The sequence below is a fragment of the Anser anser genome (genome assembly GCF_964211835.1).
Source record: "Anser anser genome assembly, chromosome: 1".
In the NCBI taxonomy this organism is placed as follows: Eukaryota; Metazoa; Chordata; class Aves; order Anseriformes; family Anatidae; genus Anser; species Anser anser.
Window position 1 is genome coordinate 183,498,098 of NC_139720.1, and position 23,298 is coordinate 183,521,395.

General features: G+C 42.7%; 1 protein-coding gene across 1 annotated transcript in view; it reads right to left on the reverse strand.

Annotated features, from left to right (window-relative positions):
* Nucleotides 1-23,298, reverse strand: part of KPNA3 (karyopherin subunit alpha 3) — a 52,663-nt gene that overhangs the window by 19,902 nt on the left and 9,463 nt on the right. Inside the window, exons 2-6 of the mRNA XM_083796314.1 lie at nt 14,733-14,777; nt 1,137-1,226; nt 894-923; nt 757-809; nt 576-671 (exon numbers count right to left, since the gene is read on the reverse strand). Coding sequence (XP_083652440.1) covers nt 576-671; nt 757-809; nt 894-923; nt 1,137-1,226; nt 14,733-14,777 — 314 coding nt within the window. The remainder of the gene's footprint in view (nt 1-575; nt 672-756; nt 810-893; nt 924-1,136; nt 1,227-14,732; nt 14,778-23,298) is intronic.

Genomic DNA, 23,298 nt, shown 5'->3' on the forward strand with positions numbered 1-23,298 from the left:
TGACCTGAAATCCATGCAACTACACACTCAGCATTCTCATTTATTGAAACTCGTTTTCCAATGAATAATCAGAACCCAAAGCATGCTTACTGTTTTGTTCCATCACATAACGGAGCAGTGCAGAGCCAGAAAGAAGCCCACCTTGCAGTATGAATGAAAGGAGCTAGAAACTTAAGCTAATTACCTTAATGAAAGAGATGACAACTGTATTCTGGTATAGAGAACAGCCCTGTTCACAACCAAGCATATGCTCTGCCTTCACAAATACACGCACCAAGTCTGAGACACGTTTCTTAAAAACAGTTAACAGGAAAGTCTGAAATATTCAAAACCTATGAGAAATGTAGTAAAGTATCTTCCTTCACCTAGATATGCTCAAGCAAGCACTAAAAAAGAAAGTGACATTTCAGTGGCAGAATAAATGCTCCTGGAGAATTAAGGATTTATTGTCATGGAATCTGATCCACTGTGTAAGATTTTGCGGTGCTGTGGATCCCTCAGTTCCACTGGCAATACCCAGAGTGTTTTGGTTTCAGTTTTTCAGTAAAGGTGAACATCTTTAAAGGTATACTTACTTATCATCTCTTTCTAGGCATTTTACCAGAATTGGTAAAATTCCTGATTTTATTAAGTCATCAATAGGTGGATTTCTGTCACTGGATAGGAGTTTTCTGTGAAATTAAATGCAAAAGTAAAATAAGTAACTCATCATGAAAAAAATGCGTAGGAAGTATATTTCTATGTCTTTATTTTTACCTTGCAGCTTGGACAGCACTCAGCTGGATCACTGGGTTGTCACTTGTGGCATTCTAAAAAAAAATGACAATAAAAACTAAAAAAAATCCACAGAACAATCAATTCTAATTAAAAATAAATAAGTAAATATAACATACCTGCAGTATAGCTTCTAGTGTTACATTTTGCTTGAAAAGAAAAATAAAATGTTTTAGTAATTTTGTTGTTGAATCATACTGTCTTTTTCAGCTTTTAATACAATCAAACTAATTTTAAAGGCGTATCAGTTTATAATTTTCCTTTCAAATAACTGCAAGACTTCCAGTGTTAAAGTAAAAACAGAATACATTGTTCTGAGACACCAAAGTTTTAAAAGTAATTTCCAGAATCAAGGTACTTACTGCTTTGAAGTCAGCATCAACATCAGAATCTTCTAAACTTTCTTCCTGGGGAACATTCCGTTTTTTCAAAAGATGTTCATCTCTTTTGTTCTATAAAGGAACAGCAAAAAATAATGACATTCAATGCTAATTAGTATAGGGTGACGATATTATGGCCCTTTTCAAAATAAAACTTTAGATAATAAAACTTTAGATAAGATCACTTTCATAAAGCCATTTATAGCTGCAACCAGAATTAACAGTATTTCAGGTGTAAGAACCTAGCAGCTTGCAAATCACAGACAGAACTAGGATAATCCATGACATTTCAATGAACTAAAACTTGCAGTTTGGGTAGGAATTTTCTAACAAATTTACAATACACATAGATCTGGGTGACACTGACATTTAGACTCATAGAAGACAAATTATTTTCCAGTGAAAGATTAATTTTCAGCTAAATTCACTTTCAAGTTCCCTTGTTACATGAATTTACACCTTGTGTGTAAAGTAGCATGCGTCCTACACACTGACACCTGCAGTATTTCCTGCTCACTCACATTGTTAGCCTAGTTCCTGAAGTAAAAAGCACCGTCTAGCCATAGCTCCCTTAAGGAATTAGTAGAGAAAACACTGCCTTTTTGGTGATAAAGTACCCATTTAACATTTCTACTTTGCTTAATTAGAATATCTGAGCACCTAAAACCCTAATTAAAAAAAGAAGGCAGTAAAATCAGGAGTTGTGACTGTAACCACACACACAACTTTACAAATTTAGAGTGCCTTAAAAGCATTATTATATTTCAAAGGTGTGAAGTGGCATTTTCCCAATTTTAGACTGTATTTCTTGTTTGCTATGTCTAGATGTACAATCACAGAAAGTGCAATGGAAGAAGGTGATGCAGCATGTATATCTGAACGCTTTTGCTTATAAGCGTATCAAGATTTCAATCTCCGATGAAGTAAAACCTTGAAAAGGTGTATTAAACAGCAATAATATCTAAAACAAATCTATTGTCTTCGCAATGAACAGCAGGCTTTTCAGTCTCCAAACAATTATCTGCTAAACAAACAGTAGTGACTATGGAGATTGTGTCATAACACGCCTTGCCTGTAAAGTATAAGAAACCCTCTAAACTGAGTCATGTTTGTTAAGAGTCTCCCCCCAGTGTTTCATTTCATCATGTGTTAGATAGACAAATAATTTCAGACCCCAAATTTCTGACTCTGTCACCATTCAGACACTTCAAAATGAATTTAAAGCAACTTTACCAGCCTCAGTGTGAAGGGCTCCCAAGCAACATAAGATTTTTTCAGATACAGAACGCTAAAACAATAAACAAGCACCAAAATTAAACAGCTCTTTAATGCAGAAGAATGGATTTCACAGACTCAGCTTAGCTTCATTTTTTGTCAAGACTAAGAGCAGAAACTAAACCCTCGGGCAGCACGCAAGATCATCAAGATGAGCTACGGCAGCCTCTCCAGAGCTGTACAGCGATGCCAGAATACTCGAGCACACCCATACAGCCAAGCATTAGATGTTTGTTGTTGTCAAGTGCTTTTGGAGCGAAGGAAGATAGAAATGAGCAGGCATCGAATGCTGAGAAAAAAGCGTCACGCAGACGAGCAGTACCAGGCGGACACTGGAGGATGGATTCTCTGTGAAGACCTATGTCATATTCCTGCTGTTCTTCCACACCAACTACTTGGCACTGCCATTTTAAGCAAACACCACTCAACCCCAGTCAATCTGGCTTTGCTCAAGCTCAATTCCTTTTCCTCCTGTTTGTCTAAACCATGGCCTGTGCTTTGGCAACTGCAGGGACCAGATCCGATTTCCCCACGTGCAGCTCAGCGCTCCTGCCCAGCGCACGGCTCCTACGCTCACATCCCCCTCTGAGGAAGCAGTTCTTCCTGCCTCTGATGGTCACAGCTCCTACACGAGCAGCTCTGCCTCTAGGGGAAAACAAACCAAAACTGGGAGAAGGATTGGTGCCTGATGTCTGACGTCCTGCTGTCTTCAGTCCTTCTCTTTCCACCCAGAGATACCACTGCAGATCACATCGGTCCACACTGGAGTTTGCACATGCACAAACAAATGTACAGGGAGAAAAATGTAATTATTAGGGTGCATGCGCTGGTCCAGCAGTCATTCCCTCTTTGCAGAAAAGGTGCAGCCTGAATAAATTGGGGTCTTAGTGCAGAACTGTTGCCAACTGTCTGCTGGAGCAAGCTAACTGACTCACAGTGAATCATTTACTGGGAAGGATTGAGTGTCACTAGCAGCAAACCACTGTGGTGCAAGGCAGGGTTTTCGGACCAAGTTCTCCTAAAGTATTTGGCTGGATTTTCATGCTCATAAAACTCAGGGAAAGAGCTTTACGGGGTTTTTGTAAAGTATGTTTGTTTCAAGAGCTGTTATCCATACCAATTCAACTGGTGATATTTACTGATTTCTCAGTGATTCGTTATCAGTGGCACTCAACTACGTGTTACAACACCCTGCAGTAAGACAGGTGGTCTCTACTTCTAAATTTCTGAAAAAATCCTCTTAGATGCAGCACTCTTGCAGATTCCTTGATTCAAATGATGATGAAATACCCAGAATAGCCAAGAATTTAGCAAATCTAAAATATTTTTATTGAACTTTTTGAGAAGAAAATTTCTAGTTAGGAAATGTTACATTGTCTCTTCTGTTATTTTCAAGTTTCTTATTCACAGAAGTCTCCCATCTGCTAAAAAAATAAAAGTTCAAGTCATGAATTCTCCCATATAGTGTTTTTTTTTTTTTTTTCCACACCATTGTGTTAGCAGATTCCCCCACCGTTGAATCCTCTGACCTTCAGGAAGTGAAGGTACTGTCCCCACATTTGGGGAGAGGAAAATGGCACACCGCCGTCCCACAGTGCTCCACACAAAGCATCTGTGCTGGCACAGAATGGAGGCAGCTCAGACAGCTTCAACTGAAATCCCTCCAGGATGTGGAAGGTATGCAAGAGACATTTAAAGTCAAGTTGCTTCGCTCTCATCCTAAGCACAAATTGAGAAGTAAGGGCAAAGTCTTGTCAATTGCGTTGATTTTAAACAGATCCCATCCATTTGCAACAAAGATGACCTTATTAAAATCGGTCAGAATATTATGATATCCACACACGTGTGGGCTGTATCTCCTGAGCATTACTTCCATCCTCTGTTTTTTCCTCCCAGAGCTACATTAGCTAGAAACAGTTGAAAGTGCATCGCGCGTTTTCTAGCTTGAAAGATCTAGAAGTTTTTGGATGCAAAAAGCAAAGCCATGCTGCAGCAACTGTGGCACTGATATTAATGTGTATCCCACTATAGATGCATGGGTCTCGTCGATTTATACAATTGCATTGTTCTGAGAGAGCAGTGTTCTTCAGGGCTGTGCCTCTACAAGAGCGTAGCACAAAGGCTGCGGTAACCAGTTACTCCAGAAAACAAGACTGAAGGTGCATTTTGGTATCTCCTCTCTAACATCCTGAAAGATAATCCTGGAAAGTCATCCTCCACAACCACCAGGCAGTAAGTCCAGAGCATGCCAGTGGACAAAGCACTGGATTATTCCCTGTCTCTTCACTTGAAGAACTTCTGAAAGACAACCTGCCTGGAAGCGTTATTCTTTAAGATACACACTTCATGTTTATTCACAGTGAGCGAGCATCTGTGCAAATGCTGTTAGCTGACATAGTTTGCTTATAGCATCTCGAGAGACATGCACGAGTTCTCTCGAGAGACATGCACAAGTTCTGTCTGCTTGTGGCCATAAAATGGGTGGTGAACACATTTATTTTGAGTTCTTCCAATCCCCTAGATATCTTTCAGGGACTTGGACAAAGAGGGAAGAAGGGCAGGTTCTGAATGAACACATCGTTACAGAAGAACAGGAATAGAGAAGAAACTTCTCTCTCTCCTTCAAGCACCTGTCCATGCGGACGTTAATGCAGTGGGTATCTCCAGACAGTACTCCCCACCAAAATTTCATTTACCTTGAAGGGGACTCCCATGAATCCCTGAATAGCCCCTGCAGGACTGTTCTCCTAACAGCAGCAGCGTGCCTAGCTGTGAAAGACAATGGAGCTCCCCATGAACAGCTCCGTGGAGAGCAGGAACGAAAGCACCCCGCTGTGAGGTCACCAATGATGCAGACAGTCACAGAGGAATGCTATTTCGAACTCTGAACCCTCAAACACACACAATTCTAGGTTTAAATCTTTCCTATGAGGGTGGTGAGGCACTGGCACAGGTTGCCCAGAGAAGCTGTGGATGCCCCATCCCTGGAGGTGCTCAAGGCCAGGCTGGATGGGGCTTTGGGCAACCTGGTCTGGTGGCAGGTGTCCCTGCCCATGGGACTGGGGGATCTTTGAGGTCCCTTCCAACCTAAATCATTCTGTGATTCTATACAATCCTACTACGGGACCCCTGACAAAGGAAAATGGCATCAGACTAATAGGAAATCTGAACACGGTGAGACTGTAACACTGAAGAGGCTGAAAAGACTGTAAGACTGAAAAGGCTTCCATTTCTAGGTGCATGATAAAGACAGCCAGAAGATACACCATAACTGAACTAACCAAGAGCCTGGTTCTCCCCTGTTCCAGCAAGTAGGTCAACAGGTCCCTAGAGAGCCTTTTATACCTGCATACACAACTACCCAATTCCTTTGGCAGCATGAGCATGCCTAAGAGAACGATTCCTAATGTTGATGTTAACCAAAATAAGCAGGAACGAGCATGTAAGATATTCTTACCCTCCTTAACTGTCAGAGAGAACTGAACTTCCTGGGACATAACTGACCAAGTTTGATACTAGAATTTCTGTGAATGCAGGCAGCATCTTCAGGCTGTCAGTCATATGGTACGAGAGGCTCCAGAAACTATGACCTTAGCCAGGAAAAGTGAGAAAGAACAAGAATGTTCCTGTAGCTTCTCACTGTTTGCAGATGGTTGGGCTGAAAAACAACTGGCAGGAACATATATGCACTTACTGAGAAGCACTAAAAATTTCTTACTAAGGAAAGCTATTCTTACTAGCACTTCTTATAAATTCAAAGTGTCTGTGGAACCTTCCAGTCCTAAAAAGTAGCCCTTAGACTCTTTGAAACAGCTGTGTTCATTTTCAAAAATATTCGGTTTCGGGCCACCTAAATCACCGAGCACTGTATACAGTAATTTCATAGACTGATCACTCCCCTGCATAAGGTGAAAGAACATGATTTGCACCTCAAAGTGATCGTAAAATGTTTGTATTTTGTCATATTGTAACAAATCTCCATTCTTTTATTGCCTATATCATATCATCAGCCTCTTCTGTAGGCTCCTATGGTGAAGCTGAAGGCAAACAAGCATACGTGGACACAGCCATTCCGTTCAAGGACCGGTGAGAGATCTGTCAAAGGGAGAGGCGTCAGGCTGGAATCCCTGATGAAGGGTAAGTTCTCGCCACCAAGGAAACCAAGCAGGTCTTCTCCTTCAACGTGGAAGATTCTCAAAGGCTGCCTAAACCATGCATGTGATGTACAGTGGCGTCTGAAAGTTTATAAACAGCAGGTGAGTGCTTGTTATGAGCTTGTCAGTGTTCTGGTGGGGAACACACCATGACAGCCTACAGACGTTTCCATACAAACAAAAGGTTTGTGGACACACCTGGCCTGGCAAAATTGCCAAATAGGAACAACAGGAACTATACCATGAGTGCACTTTCTTGTCCACCGTGATGATCTGTGCACAGTCCTTGATGACAGATACTCATCCTGTTCGTTTCACTGGCAGGGGGAAGGCTAAGCATCGTGACCAGTAAGTATGCAAATCCTGCAGATCCTGGTACTTCTTGTTTACCTTCTTGGATGATGGCTACAGGATTCAGAAAATGCCTATTGGCACAAATAAGTTTCTAAAGCAACATGACCTACAGAAGAAGAACCCTTCATGTCCGATGAAGAACTCCCGTTTTTTATATGGGAAAATCCTATGAAGGGTCTCACCTCTATTGAGAAGCTCCAAGGTCTAAATTGAGAAGTTACAATAAAATACTTGCCTTCAGGTAAAAAACATCTTTATCAAATGTTTATTCATGCCAGGGAAAGGCCCAGGAACTCAGCCTCTAGTAAGAAGAAACTCTTTCAGCACTGAAGTTAAGACTGCAGGGCTAGGCCAGTGGTGGAGATAGATCCAGCTTGTCTGGCCATCCCTTTTAAGTTACCCCCGCTGTGACAGAATGAGCTGGGCTACTTTTTAGGTTTCATTTAAACATAATTTCTATTTTATTTTATTTTATTTTTTAAATTTGGGGGGAGTGCCTGACAGCACCTGCCACAATAAAGGAAATTAAATGCCTACTGTCCAACTTCAGGGTGGTAAAGGGATAACCTAAAAACCTCAGTTGAATATCCTCTGAACGAGTTTTTTAGGTGGGCTATTCAGTCTGAATGGACTTCTAGTAACAGCTCTTGCATATGAGCCTGGGGAAAGACTTAATTTCTTTAATGGCTGGGAAAGGACCATTAGTTGGCTCTACTCATTGCCACAAAACTCTTTAACCCCTACGGGGATTTAAGAACATGACAAAGGAAATAAAAAAACAAACAAACAAAAAGCCTTGAGATGATGACACAGGAACACGTTCTCTGGCCATTTGGTTAGCATATAAGGAGGCTCTCCAGGAGAATACAACAAGCAGTTAGTGATCTGCTCCAGTAAAGAAAACTAGACCTACTTTTCTTCTAGCAGCTCAGTTAGGACCTTTACTACAATAAACAGGCCTTTATTAATAAACATCCTACACATCTGGATGTGCTAGTCCTAAAGGAGTCCCTCTGCAACATTTCCCTACTTAGTATCACATACAAGGCTTTTTGTCTTAAGGACAATTATCATAATGCTTCAAGATTAGGACATGAATTGGTAGTTCAGTGGACACCACTGGCAAGAAAGTCAACTTCACATCTCTTGAATTCACAATTTACATGGAAAACAGTGGACAGAGCCCCCTTCCAAAGGCAGAAGATCAAGTCTGACAATAATCCAAGGATCACATCCCAGACATCTTTTCCTGGGACTTGCTTGCCTGGAGTGGTGAGTAAATCTATCCTAAAAATTCAGTTTGACCTCCCCACCCCACTCCTTTCCTGCAGTAATTCCGTCTCCATCCAGACTGTGGCATAAACTATAACAAACTGTGAAAGAAACATTTATAACCAATTACAAGTTGCCTATCTGGAAAGACAGCGTGGTTTTTTTGGTCCCCAAATGACAACCAGATCTTAAGCTATAACAATAACAACAGCAGCCATGCATCCAAAACTTGACAACTTCCTACCAGAGATGATAAAGTAGAGTATCACAACAAAACTGTCTACTGCCAACAGTATTGTAAAGTTTTGAAACCCATACAAATGCTAAACAGGTCAATCTGATGGTGCTACAACCCACGGATATCAAAACAATATCCTAAATCCTTGAGGAACTAGGTCCCCTGCATCCGAAGATGGTCAGATTCCATGACTGCTTCAGATAGAATGAAGTTACAGTTCGAAGACAAAGGTTTGGTTTGAAGACAAAGGCAGTGGTTTGAAGACAAAGGCAACTTTTCTACATTTAACTTTTGCTAATTCACCTTTGTGACAACAAAGAGCAGCCACAATCTTTTTATTAGGCTAGTCCACATCTTGCTTAGAAATTATAACTAAAGACAAGCAGACACATACATGCACACCAGTGTGTGGCCCAACAGCTCCAAGCAGAGCTGCATCTTGGTAGATTCCCTGACTCGACAGGCCCCAATCTTTGCAACAGCTTGCTCTTTCTAAACTGGATTCAAGTCAGCCACCAAGGAATTTCTTCATAGCCCTTTTCAGCTGAGCATCCAGATGAACACATTGAGAATATTCTTCTCTGAGGGTGTTTTCTTTGAGGAATCACTCAAAGCAGGGTAGATGGGCAAGAATCTGCATAACTCACACTGGCTAGAGAAGCCTCCAGAAGAACACACCGATTGTGCTTCAGTGTCCCTGCAGGGACTGTAGTTGTTCCTTGAACTGATGCCTGAAACGCGTACATTGCAATGAATGAAAAGGTATGTGTTCACACTGAACTGGACCTCATACACACCAACAACAAACAATTTGGGAACGTGGAGGTGAAAGGCAGCTTTGGCTGCAGCGACCATAAGATGGTGGAGTTCAGGGTCCTGAGGGCAGGGAGGAGGGTGAAAACCAAACTCACACCCTGGACTTCAGGAGAGCAGACTTTTGCCTCTTCGAGGATCTGCTTGGAAGAATACTGTGGGATAAAGGCCCGAAAAAGCTGGTTAATACTCAAGGATCACCTCCTCCAAGCTCAAGAGTTGTCCATCCCAACAAAGAGGAAATGCCAGGAGGCTTGCATGAATGAACAAGGAGCTCCCAGCAAAACTCAAATGCAAAAAGGAAGCATACAGAGGGTGGAAGCAAGGACGGATAACCTGGGAGAAATACAGAGACATTGTCCAAGCATCCAGGGATGGAGTTAGGAAAGCTAAAGCGCTAATGGAGCTGAATCTGGTCAGGGACGTCAAGAGCAACATGAAGGGCTTCTGTGTGCACAGCACTTCTGTGCTGTGCGGGTGACCGAGCAGTGGAAGAGGTTGCCCAGAGAGGTCACAGAGTTTCCCTCCTTGGAAATCTTCAAAAGCCACCTGGATGTGGCCTCGGGCAACCTGCTCTAAGCAGTTCTGCTTGAACACTGGGTTTGGCCCAGGTGACCTCCAGAGGTCGCTTCCAACCTCAGCTATTCTGAGGCAGGGGGGTTGAAGTAAATAGGCTCACTACTTTGCTTATGTCTACAGTAGCTCCTAAATTACCTTACAGAAGAAAGATCAGGGTGGGGACAAGTACAGCATGCCAGAGAACAGGCTAAAAAAAAAAAAGGGACATGGCCATGGCTTCTTAATCCACCCCTCATTTAGAAAATAATTGCTTTGTCATGCATCAATCTCAACTGGCTATTAGAGCCTTCATGAGCTCATGTCTATGAGCTCAGAGACAGCTGAATTTGCCAAGAAAGTAAAAAAAACCCAAATACCTTGTGAGGGACCTGGATCTTTATAGGATTCTAGTTAGCTGGCCTTAAAAGATGACAGCATCTTCTGTTTCTGCTGAGGTTAGGAGTATAACCCTTCAAATGAAGGGCAACATGAAACCCAGTGACCCTACTGACTACATTTCCCAAAACACACAAATGACCCAAGTTGAGTTTCCTCCTCACAGAAAGCCAAATGAACCAAAGAATCCCTTACAGCAGTAGACTTACTGCCTTCATTCAGGTATGCAACCTTAAACTGAATCCTAACCATTATTTCCCCACCACCACGGTTTAGATTGACACTCGACAGCTATTTAACCTGGTTAATTCCAGGGTCCCTGTTGCTAACAGAGCAGTCTTAGGGTGTTGCTGTAATGCTGACATGAAGCGATGAACTTTCTAACTCAGACTTTGCCAGGACACTACATTGAGCAGTGTCTGTACAATTCTGAATCCTGAGACAGTCTCCAGAACCAAAACTGACATCATTATCTCGTCTGCCTGGAAAGACATGGCTACTTTTTAACTCTTAGGACCATCGTTGTACTAACAGCACAGCCAGAGACCAAACCCATCCTTTCAAAAACGTAGTACCCCGCTGCCACAACGCACTGAGCGTTCAGCAAGGCCGATACGGAATCAGAGAAGGACACCTGACTAGGAGGAGTGTCATTTGACTGGCTCACTGTGCCAGCTCAGGCCCGGGCCAGGATTCTGCCAGACACTGCTACGTCAGAGATGGCTTCGTTTGCTCAATTCCTAAACGAATAACAAGTGCTTGGAAAAAAAAAATCTTAAAAAGGTAAAGTTGCTTTCTGAGTAAGAGCTGCAGTGTGGTATGGGAACAGTGAATAGAGCTGTGAATTATTTTTGAAATGCCATGGGTTGTACGTGCACCCTGATGCCTATCATCTCAAGAAAATAAGCACCTCAGAGGAACACACACAGAAATTGTTTATTACTGTTCAAAGCGGTGATTTATTTATTCCATCTTACAAAACAGACATGTAAGCAACTCCATCAGATCCATTCATTTAATATTTATACACAAGTTGATTCAAAAGACAAGCCCGTTCCTATGCAGCCCTTCAACTGCACGGATCAAGAATACGCTCAATTTGCCTGTTTTCTTCAGAAGCCAGGTGCACACTCAACATCTGGATAGCTGGGAGTAAGAGAAGCTCTCTCTTTGTTTTGAAGAGAAGCTCTCTCTTTGTTTTGAAGAGAGACAGATGGATTGTTAAGGTCATGCCAACACAGCCATAACCCTCCCGCTGTGGTAGCAGTGTTAGTTGTATAGATGAAAACTGAAGCAGTAATACTACATATTACCCACTCTACTGCTGGAGCTCAATAAAATATATCCCCTTAAATTTCAGCCCCAGTTCTGCACCAGGAGCAATGGTCTCCTACCTGCCACAGAGTTCCCACAGCAAACCAGCTGCCCACCGGCAGCGGTTCACTTGCTGCAAATGAACGACTCGAATGCACACTGGATCTCTATTATTAACACAGACTTCTGGTGTACGCAGTGGAAGACGCTCAGCAAACACTCCAGAAGAACACAACTTCCCGCGTTTAAGAGTTCTGCAGCTGCTGTTCACTCTTGATTTACAGCCTGTCCTAAATCCAGTGCTTAGGCTTCTCTCTAAGCGTGTAACTGATCTGTGTATGTGCAGTTTTTAGTGAAAAGAAACTAGCAGCTCACGAGTTTCCTTTCTCATCTTCACTTACGTATTACTGGTACATCAAAGATTCCTTCTACACAGAACAATCCACTGCCTTGTCTTCAGCACATCACCTGAATTTCATTTCGGTAACAAGTGGCTGATTTAATTTTTCACTTGCTACCCGCCACTGTATGCAAAGCCAGCTTCCTCCACACCTTGGGCTCTACCAGGCCTAATGAAGCCACATTATGCTACACAAGATTTTCAGACATGTTCAGCTAGTTTCTTTGATTAGGAAAATAGGAAACCATTAAAAAAATCTTTAGGTTATACATCATGCTCATGTAAGTATTTAAATATTTTCTCCAGTCATGTGGGTTCAATAATATTTCTTCAACTAATTCTTGTACTCTCAGGATGATATTGTAATGAGAGACAAGTGGTCCTGGGAGAACTCAAAAAAGCAAGTCTCTTCTTAAAAACGAGCAGAAGGCTCCCAGAAAATACTAGCAAAAGATTCTTGGTAGCTCCTACACAATCAAGTGAAAAGTAGGGACAAGATTTATCAAAAAAAAAGAAGTCAACAGAGCTTCTATCTATATAAGCTTCTATCTTCACCTTGCTTTTAGCAAGGCTTTTGGCTTCTCTTGGTTTGCAAGTAATTTGGGTGGGTGTGCACTCTTAAGAAAGCCCCTGGTGATTCAACTGGCCAAATGGGAGATGCATCAAACGGAGACCCAAAACAACTTGGCCTGTATCTGGAACATTCAAAGCACACACTTCCATCAAGTCACTAAGGGAAATATTAGAAAAGACAGAGCATACAGAAAAAAATGAGGATGCCCTGAAGCATATTGGGGAACAGAACAGGAATTTAAGTCAAGAAACCGTCTGGAAAAAGCAGATGCAATTCATAAGACAAGAAGCAATCAGGTTTAAAACTTCTGCATTCACTTAGCTACCCAAATAGAGCACAAACAACTACCCTTGTTCTGCAGTACTGTAGGAAGTGTCCAAAGGATGCAATGGATCACAGGCTGAGTTTGAGTCAACAACATACTCAATATAAATAGGAATACTGCGTTAAGAATCGCCTTTCACTGTCCTCAGTATCACATGAACCTCAGCTGAGGCCTGTTTTGGGCATCACACTTCCAGAAAGATCTCATTTGAACCTGATGAGTAGCAACAAGTCAGATCTAGGAAACAGAACATTCCAGGAAAGAGCGAACAATTGAATTTGTCTCAACATGACAGAACTTTAGGGGACAGTGTCAGTCCTCAAATATACTGAAGGTACCCAAAGGTGAAGAAAGTTTACTTCTCTTTACATGTATAGTCCAAAAGTTGTTTAGCTTGTGGACGCTTCCCCCAGCCTTTAAGGTGCCCAGAAAGGCTGCTGGAAATGTCTTATAAATGACAAGGGTGCAACAAGTCCTGTATTGAGACACATTGCTGAACTAGATGACTTATTGTCACAATCTTCCCAGCTGTATTAGAATTTACCCAATATAACCAAAGTCTGACCCTAAAATTAACTCCCTCTACAGTACAGAAGCAGTAATTTCCAGAAAGCAAAACACGGTAACTGTGGTATCACAGTGAGAGGCAGCTCAACTACCACATCACTCTCTCACTCCCCCTCCTCAAAGGAACAGGGGGAGAAAACGCAATGAAAATGGGCTCAAGAGTTGAGACAAGGACAGGGAGATCACTCAACAATTATCGTCACAGGCAAAACAGAATCAGTACAGGGAGATTAATAAAATCTATTGCCTATTACTAACAGACCAGAACAGTGAGAAACTAAAAGCAAACTAAAACCGCCTTCCCCCCACCCACCCTCTTTTACTTCCTCCCCCTGAGCAGCATAGGGAAATGGGGGCTGCGGTCAGTCCCTGACACTTCGTCTCCGCCACTCCTTCATGGTCACTCTCTGCCCCTGCTCCACGCGGGGTCCCTCCCACGGGATTCTGGCACCCCCAGGCCCCTGCTCCTGCGTGGGCTCCTCTCCACGGGCTGCAGCTCCGGCCCGGGGCCTGCTCCTGCGGGGGCTCTCCATGGGCCGCAGCCTCCTCCAGGCCACCTCTACCTGCTCCACCGGGGGCTCCTCCACGGGCTGCAGCGTGGAGATCTGCTCCATGTGGGACCCATGGGCTGCAGGGGGACAGCCTGCTCCACCAGGGGCCTCTCCACAGGCCGCAGGGGAACTGCTGCTGCGTGCCTGGGGCACCTCCTGCCCTCCTGCTGCACTGACCTGGGGGGCTGCAGGGCTGGGTCTCACTCCTCTCTCCTCCAACTGCCATTGCACAGCAGGGTCCCCCCCCACCCCCGTCTTAAATGTGCTCCCACAGAAGCACAACCAGCATCACTCACTGGATCAGCTCTGGCCTGCAGCAGGGCCCTTTTGGAGCCAGCTCTGATCTGACATGGGGCAGCTGCTGGGTTCTTCTCACAGAGGCCACCCCTGCAGCCCCTCCACTACCAACATCTTAGCACATAAGCCCAATATAAGAACTTCCACACCTTCTAAGTGCTAAAATTCTCCCCTTTCCCATTCATAAACCTTAAACATTCAAACAGCTAACAGCTTCACAATAAGATGAGAACTGGTACAGAAACTGAACGTGGTTTATTCCCAAGCCATACCCTGGAGTAAAGCGGTACTCTTGTTTTGCTGTGCTGAGCCTAATGAGTGACAGAGTAAATCTAACATTAGAAACCACAATTTGTAATCTACAAATATACAAATTCTCTATTTAAGTTTGGGGCTAGACAACAAACCTTATGGCAAATTATTTAGCAAAGACACCAGAGCATTTTAAGCAAAGAAAAGTAACATAGCTGATAAAGAAAAGCAGACTCACCTTCCGCAATTCAATCGTAACTTCATTTCTGTGTCTTCTCATAGTCTGTAAATAAAAAATAACAGATTTACGTATAAAGAGTTTTGTTTTGGAATCAGTTGTTTCTAGGTCAAAAGTGCAGTTATTCACCAAAAGAGAAGTAAAACTGTGTGCATAATTTACAGCTCAATCTTTCCTAGCAAGATGCATGAGTTGTTTTAGGTTCTTTGTTTGTTTGTTTTTTAAAAAAAAGATTCCATGCCTCACAGAAGGCTTTGTTACAAACCACAATCAGTATCCCAGAGGCAGAAAACATTTACTTCCCCATGGTTTCACTGGGATGACTCTCCTGAGGTTTGTGTGTGCACACCAAGAGACGCGCTAAGTACAGGTTTAGACAGCCCCATATTCGCATATGACCACATGCCCAACCCAGACACAGAACCTATGCCGACTATCTGGCCACAATCAACCACGAAGAATGTCTAAGAAGATGGCTGAGCTCAATCCAAACAAGATAGATTAGGCTTGTAGCAAAAGGAGACAAAGCAGTACAATGGCGCGGTGTCCACTTTGAATCTATAGCTTAAACAGTGTAAAGGAAAACCAACCCGTAAACGTCTCAACTCCTCAAAGATATCGGGCACTCAGATGTATTCCCTTCAATACAGTTATCACCCCTCTTAGCTAAAAGAGATCAGAAGATTCAGAAAGAACAATTTTTGCCTACTGAAATCAATTTCCCTAGGTCCATTTTCAGTGGACATAGCATTGGAATGCAATTCAGAAGAAAATCAGGACTGGGTGACTGCTGGCAGCCTACAAAGATCACCCACACTAACTAAAATTAACCTTTTAAAAGGCTTTCTATGTTCCATCCTTGCTGCTGACCTTCACTGCTACTATCATTTGCTTTTGAGTTGGGGCAAATCACTTCCCAAAGTGAAGAAGTATCAGTGAAAAGAAGCAGTACAGAGAAACCACCACTACTCCCCCATCAGCCAGCTAAGAAAATACCAAAGATCCTAAAGCTCCGATTTGGGTAAATGAAACGAGCAGACTTCATTCACACCATGAATCTGTATGGGACGTGGATTCAGTGCATAGAATATAACCTTGGCTTCACTGTTCTCAGCCAGTTTGCATAGCAGGATCCATTTAATTAGCTTAGGCTGGCTAAACCAGAAGGAAGGCTTGTCTTCCCGTTCGGTGCTTGATTAACCAACCCACTCAGGTACACACAGACACTTTGCATTTTACATCCACAAAGAAGAGAGATGCTACTTTAAACAAGGCAGGTCCTCGTTACAGGAATAGGACACTAGCACTGCAACACCTACCAGAAGCACACCGTCCTCCCTCACTCATCATTTTGCTAAATCATTTGATCCTTGCGACCACCCGAGTGCTGCAGAAGCTCGGTATGCCAGGACCAGGTTGCTGAGGTATGGGAAGGAACTGGGCAGGTAAGAAATGGACAGAAGGTGAAGAACCTGTAAAGTCACTGCACACAACTAGCTTGGCCAGTCATTCAAGTTCTAAGTAGTATTAGAATTTTATATTTGAATTATCTTAATAACTAAGTCAAATGTAAGGGCACTGAATAGCCTAAAACAATTTTCAATACTTCTTCCCCACAATAACTTAGCACTTCAATGACAAATGCAGTTAGACAAGTTTGTCTCAGATTTCTGCTATAAAAGCTCCTTTTCAGGATCGTTCTGAATGTGCTGGACACCAAAAATCCCCAGGAGACCTCCCACTAGCAAATCTTTTATTCCTACTTACCTTAAATTTTAAGACATATCCTATCACAAGACAAATCCGTTAACCTGAGTGTTCTTTAGGATTCCCCCCCAGCCAGATCCAGTATTCTCAGTGCCAGATTATGAAATCTCAGAGATCTAATAGATGCAAAGCAAAACTTAAGTTTCAGATTTGCTCTCTGCAACTACCTGAAAGGAAGGTGTGGGGAGCTGGGGGTCGGCCTCTTCTCACAGGTAACCAGTGACAGGACTAGAGGGAATGGCCTCAAGCTGCCCCAGGGGAGGTTCAGGTTGGAAATGAGGAGACATTTCTTCCCAGAAAGAGCAGTCAGGCACTGGGACGGGTTGCCCAGGGAGGTGGTGGAGTCACCGTCCCTGGGGGTGTTCAAGGAAAGGTTGGACGTGGTGCTTAGGGACATGGTTTAGTGGGTGACACTGGTGGTGGTGGGGGTGGTTGGACCAGATGATCTTGGAGGTCTTTTCCAACCTTAGTGATTCTGTGATTCTGTGAATTTACTCCTCCATTAAATCTATGTGATAATACTCCAGAATATTTTCTATTGAGCAGAAAAAAATCAGACCAAATTTCAAACTCTGTTGGGGGACAACTATGACATTTGTCACCTACCATTCTAGAAGGAAAAGAAATTGAAGAAAAACTATATGCTGCGTTCAGCAGCTTAACATTTGTTTTAGAAAAGACAAACAGAGTGCAGTCCCAGGCAAGTATTACTATTCATTTCATGAATTTACTGTAAAACCTCTTCGAACAATACTTTGACTGAAGATGGTTACTCGGAGTCAACCCTCCACAAAAGCTCTACTGGGAATACCCTAAGCTTCTTTCTGAAGGCAAATAATTCACTCAGCTTTTCAGTCAGTGTTTTGCTTCATGCTCCCATTATTTCAGCCCCACTGATCCTATCCTATTACAATTCTGTCTCTGTTTTTCTTTACTAGTTGTTTCTTTTATCAAACTGCTCTTCAAAACATTTGACTACTCCATTATGGTTTTACATTTGATGTGCAGGAAGCCTCCCATCTTCTCCTCGTTTAGAGCACCACCACTCTTTAGAAAGATTCTTCAAAGAGGCTCTCAACTTTGTGCGCTTTTTCTTAGTAGCCACATACATTTTCTGAGCTTTCATGTGTGTCTTAAATCAATGCCTGCACTACCTGAGTTTTATCCTTTTACCTGTTCTTTTGTATTTCCCTTTAAACTTCTTGTACGTAGTTTCTCTTTCAAAGCAGCTCTGCTACATTTTCTTTCTTTCCTTCCTTCCTCCTTTAAAAGGCAGCACACGCACCACTGGCTCCAGAGCTGCTTCTCCATTCACAGAGCAAGCGGGCTGATAACCGGCGATATCGCCCAGCCTCAGCTTCACAAATGGGCTCCCACTCTCGGAGGTTCCTGTTGACCCTGCATCTTTAAAAATTCAGCATGTTGGGGTCACCGGGACCATCCAAGACTCGTTAGTGCAGTATTAGGGCTACGGTCCATCCTACACGTATGTGGGACTGAAGTTCCCAAAGAGATTCCATTTCATTTGTTAGTTTTATGCCTGCTATTTAATTAGGATTTGTTTAAACTGTTCCCCATCTTGGTTTTTTCCCTCTTTTCCACAGGAGGTGACAACGATCCCAGTAGCGATGGGACTGCCCCATTACAGGCCTCTGAACACCTGCTATTTGGCTACCCTTGCCTTGCAAGACCTTACTCTTAAGACCAAAAACGTGTTGCACCCTCATCTGATGACAGGGAATGCAGGTAACATACAGCACCATGCTATACAGCAGACTCTCCTGCTGGGCTTTTGCAAGCTTTGTTTTCCAATTTGCAGATTGATAAATGTACCTTGTAATCTTATCTATTTTTATTTTATTCCCCCAACACAGACTTAAGTGATCCAGCAAATTTTTTGGCATTTCTTAAAAAATAGGTATTTAAAGCTTGCGTTTCAGATGAATCATTTCAGAAACACAGCAGGTTATCAGCATCTTCCTACAGCCCCAGAAGGAAACACAGCATAACCCAACCGCACACAGAAGCTGTCTTGGAAACTGGTGCTAGCCCTCCTTTAAGGAAGCACTAGCACTGTGAGCAGAACACCATGCTCTCATACCACCTGCAAGCCCCAGCACGCATGGAGGTAGTACGTGCTATCTGAAAGAGATTTATACTGTAATAGCTTAAACATTTTCCCCAGCTGAAACAGTGAGTAGAGACAAAATTATCCTGCATCCTAGCCCCGTGGATTCATTACCAGCTTTCAGGCTGGGAGGACAGCCATCTGCTAAAATCTCTCCAGGCGGTATTAGCTGAAGCCTAGCGAGATGTTGGATGTAATACCGCGTGTGACATCCACAGCATCCAGCTAGTCATTTCTGAGCTCAATGTGCTCAAACATGTAACTTCATGTCACGCTGAAGCAGCGTATCCCAAAACTACCCCAAGACAAACCTGAACCGTTCCACTGATTAAAAGCCAGGCTCTAAATCTCAGAAAGGGAAAACTCTGCATAAGCACAACCCTACAAAACACAAGCTGATGTAAGCTTATTCCTACAGAATCTGAACTAAATCTACCCCACTCCTAAGCACAGGGGTATTAATGCACCATTTTCAAGGTACAAAATGATTGAAAAAAATTAAGTCAAACGTAGATGTTTAGCTGTATTTCTAATGTCAAGTTCCTTGATATTTTATCTTATAAAATAATCCAGAAAAACAAAAAGTCTACTAGATGCTGTTAGGTAAGTTACTGTTCTCACTTCCACCCTGTATTTCTGAATACTCTTCCAAAGGCAGATGCAAAGTGTTACATGCCAGCAGTCTCCCCCTGACATCTTCCACTTCAAAGAGAAATAACCTCCAGATCCAAAGGACCAAAACCGAAATTGATTTCAGATGGCAGCAAACAGAGTCACTGTGCACATTAGGGCTGCTGTGTTAAAGACTGCCACTGCACCTCCTCCTAACTGAATGCAAATCTTTCAGAGCTGCTTTTTAGGCTCTTCCATCCTTGTCATAATGGTCAGAAAGAGATGAGAAGTCAAACCTAACAAACTGAGGAACCTTATTTCAGGCCGATACAGGACACAACAATGCTAAGCTGACAGAAGATCAAAATTTGTTAAGAGATCAAGCCTTGAAAATAAAGCAGTTTACAGAAATCAGTGCCCAAAAATAAGGCTTCAGAGAATGCTACTGTTCCTGCAAAACAGTCTTTGATACCCTTTAATGGGCAGAAGCTACAGAAAACACAACTATTCTCACCAGATCAGTGTTTCAACTCCGGTATCTCTCCTCCAACAAGATGATGACAAGCAACCTCAAAGCTTAACATCAGAGACACCTACGGGGAAGGAAAATTTCTCCCAATTCTTCAGCTGATAGATGGTCTATGATGACAAACCGAACGTGGAACTCTTGATACCAGGACGCAATGGCTGAAGATAATCCTACAAATTTCTGACTTGTCATCGTAATAGCAACCCTTGCCAACAACACATTTAAGGAAGCATTTTTAAGTGACTGAACACTTGGGACCCTCTGGCTCAGCCATATGTACTAAACTAGCCCTGCTTGTGAAATGCTGTACAAAGGTGTACAGGATGCTCACTACACGTTAAAGAGCAAGTATTGCTGCTGCAACACCACCTCTTGATGCCTTTATGATGGCCCATCCACACTCGTGTAGCAAAGAAACAAAAAAAGTACTTCAAAGTTTTGGACAGCATTTAGATTACGCTTCTAAGGGGAGAATTAAGTCTCTTAAGTGTGCCTCTTTGGCCTCTTGGGCCTTTGCTCTAACTCAGTAAAAGTTAACTGCACAATAAATTAAACTACTTGAAAAGGCAACTCATGGCTTCTGTAAACTAAAGGAAAAAATCAAGAAATCCAGCAACTAATCATTTCTTTTAGTCTAATGTACATCAGAACAAATTAATAAGTTTTCCAAATCCCTCTGTAGCAAATATGTAACGTGGTGTGTTTCTCCTGAAAATAATACACATATGTGACACTCCTACCAAAGTTATACGAGAAGAAAACTCAGGCTAATTCAAAAGGACAAAACCATCTGAGACACAGCAGTCATAAGTGGAAGGGCTATTAGGAGAGCAGTAATGGATGTAAAACTTTGGTACTGGTTTATGCAAGTTAGATTTCAACACACAATGAAATACTGGGAATAGTCTTCGGGTTTCCATCAACAACATACATCCTCTTTACATAAAAAAAAATCAAACTGCCATGGTAAATGGTATAAACTTTAAACTTTTTAACCATTTTTAGCTATAACTATCATGTCAGAGGGGAGATTAAAGCGCAGCCATCATTTAGTGACTCAAAATCTCCCTACCAGTGTAACAACGAGATCTGGAGCTGTGTGGTGCTCCCCCAGACCAGCCACCTCGTTAAGTGGGATACCTGAGGAGTGACATCTTTTAATCAGCGCACTTACACACCACGTGCATTGCAACAGGAGTGAGGCCAGAAAAACTCACAGATGGAGAGCAGGACACAGATGTTTTAGGCAAGCCAGAGCAGCAATCCTGCCAGCTAGCCCACTAGCAGCTAGCTGCCTGCTCCTGCTCTCCAGCAGGTTTCAGTATCCCTGCTAGTCCTGGAACAGAGGAGCCAGCTTCATCTGGACAAGACAAACACCACTCACCAATATCAATTTTGGCAATTCTGTGGACACAAAACATATTTTCAGGAACTTTGATAAGACGTGCATTTAGTTACTTTTGAACTTTCAGCCATTAAGTGGAGACGAGGGAAGAAATTCATTGACTGATTCTAATTTCTCAGGGTCTACAAACTTCATTAAAAGATAACTGTTCATTTAAATTCTTTACTTCTGCTCTTGCCTCTCGCCATGAAAGGAACCAGTCTCAGAAAACCAGAATATAAATGCTGACGGGCAAGAGCTCCCCTGAATGCATAGCTGGGAGAGTAAGGTAGCTTGATTAAGCATACAGGGCACCAGAAAAGCTTAGCATTTGCAAGTCAATTCCAATCTGCTTCCACCTGCCTAACTGAAGAAAAACTGGCCCACTTCCAACAGCTGGACTGGATTTAACTAATACCTCCCCCCTTGCATACGAGCATACCCTAGAGCATAGTTTTAAATAGTTTACAAGGTAGCTGTGGGTGCAGTACAGTGAGAGGAGGTGTTTGCACTGATGAAGTTAAACACTGTGCTTCCCCAGAATTTTTACTAGCCTTTTTTACCCCCTTATTCCTTCTCCGACACCTTTTAGCAAGCATGAAATACTGCGATGCACATGAAAATGCAAAAGCCCCACGGGCTGGGCTGGTTCTGGTCAGAAGACAAAAAAATTCAAATATTTGTTTGTATACAGCCTTTGAGATGACTCAGGTTGGCAGCTGCCTATCTTTGGTTAACATTAGAAGTTAAACGTTCTGTATTTGCATAGGAATATCATTTGTTGGTGCGTTCAAAGTTGAGGCTTAGCCTGATGATATTGTTTTACTCACTCTGGTAGAGCTGGCTTCAGCCAAACGAAGTGTCACGCAAAGAGACACTGATAGAAGGTGATGCTGCTGTTCTCCTTGTTCACATTTTCAAAGCACACAAAGCCTACTCCAAGAACTGCAAGCAAAATTAATACCCTTAATCAAAGTTTTGGGATGATTAAGCCAAAATTTCGGGATAGCATCATGGTGGTGTGAATGCAAGTACTTCAAACTGGAAGAACTGAAACCAACGATGATGTGGACACTGATCCCCCTATTTCTTTCGGACACGTGAAAAGATTTGCTATCCATGCCAAACTAAACCAAACGTATAGTCAGAATTAAGCCTCCCTGCTAGGTTTATTCCTTTAGGTACGAGCAGCATGGATAATTGGCTAACCTCACGCTCCCACACCCAGTGCATAATGAAAGCAGACTTCTTCCTCACACCCAGTCGTGAGATTTAACTAATTACCGAGTACTCCTATAAACCTCCAAATTATTCTTTGAAGAAAAAGTGATTTTTTTCGGCAGTCAAATAGACTACAACATTAGCACATCGCCACCTCTGGCTTCGTTATCACAGCTCCTATTAAATTAAGGCCACCCAGCTGGTTAGAAATGCAGGCAGCGTGCGTGGATTCCACAACACAAGCACCAGCTCCACCAAAGCAACCAAATAAGACAATGTACCTGCACACTGACCTGAGACTCCAAGAGTTTTATTTCATTTGATGGCTGTTGTGCCCTAAAGGTATTTGTTCCTCTTAGGAAAACATTATATTACTTTGCTGAAAGTATTAGAACTTAGTTCAGATTCTCTGTGCACTGCAGAATCTTACAAGAATAAAGATTCCTTTTGGCTAGGAACTTTTAATGCAGTACTAGGGACATCAGGAGCAGAGTGCAGTGATTGTGCTACTCTATTTGATGCCACAGTCTGTTTTGTTTGGGACTCACAAAGGCCATTGAGGAGAAACTACTACTTTTTCAGTTGGAGCTACCACACTAGTTTATTTTATATTTTTACTCCCCACTTTGGGGCCTCTAAAATGAATACCAGCTGCTTTTTGTTAGCCAGTCTGGGGCAAGATAATTCACGTAGCTGAACCTGGACAGTCTCAGCAAACTGGATGCATCAGATACCCACTGACTCTTTCACTTAGCGATGGGCAATGACTCACTGAAGTCGGACACGCATGCCAATATGAAAAGCCACAAGCCTCCAATTATTGTTGCTCACGGTGTTGAGTCACCTGAAAGCCCTACGGAAGCAGACAAAGCTGCCCATCCATGTTATCTGCTTCTACTGCTCCAAGTGATCTTGGCAGAAAAGC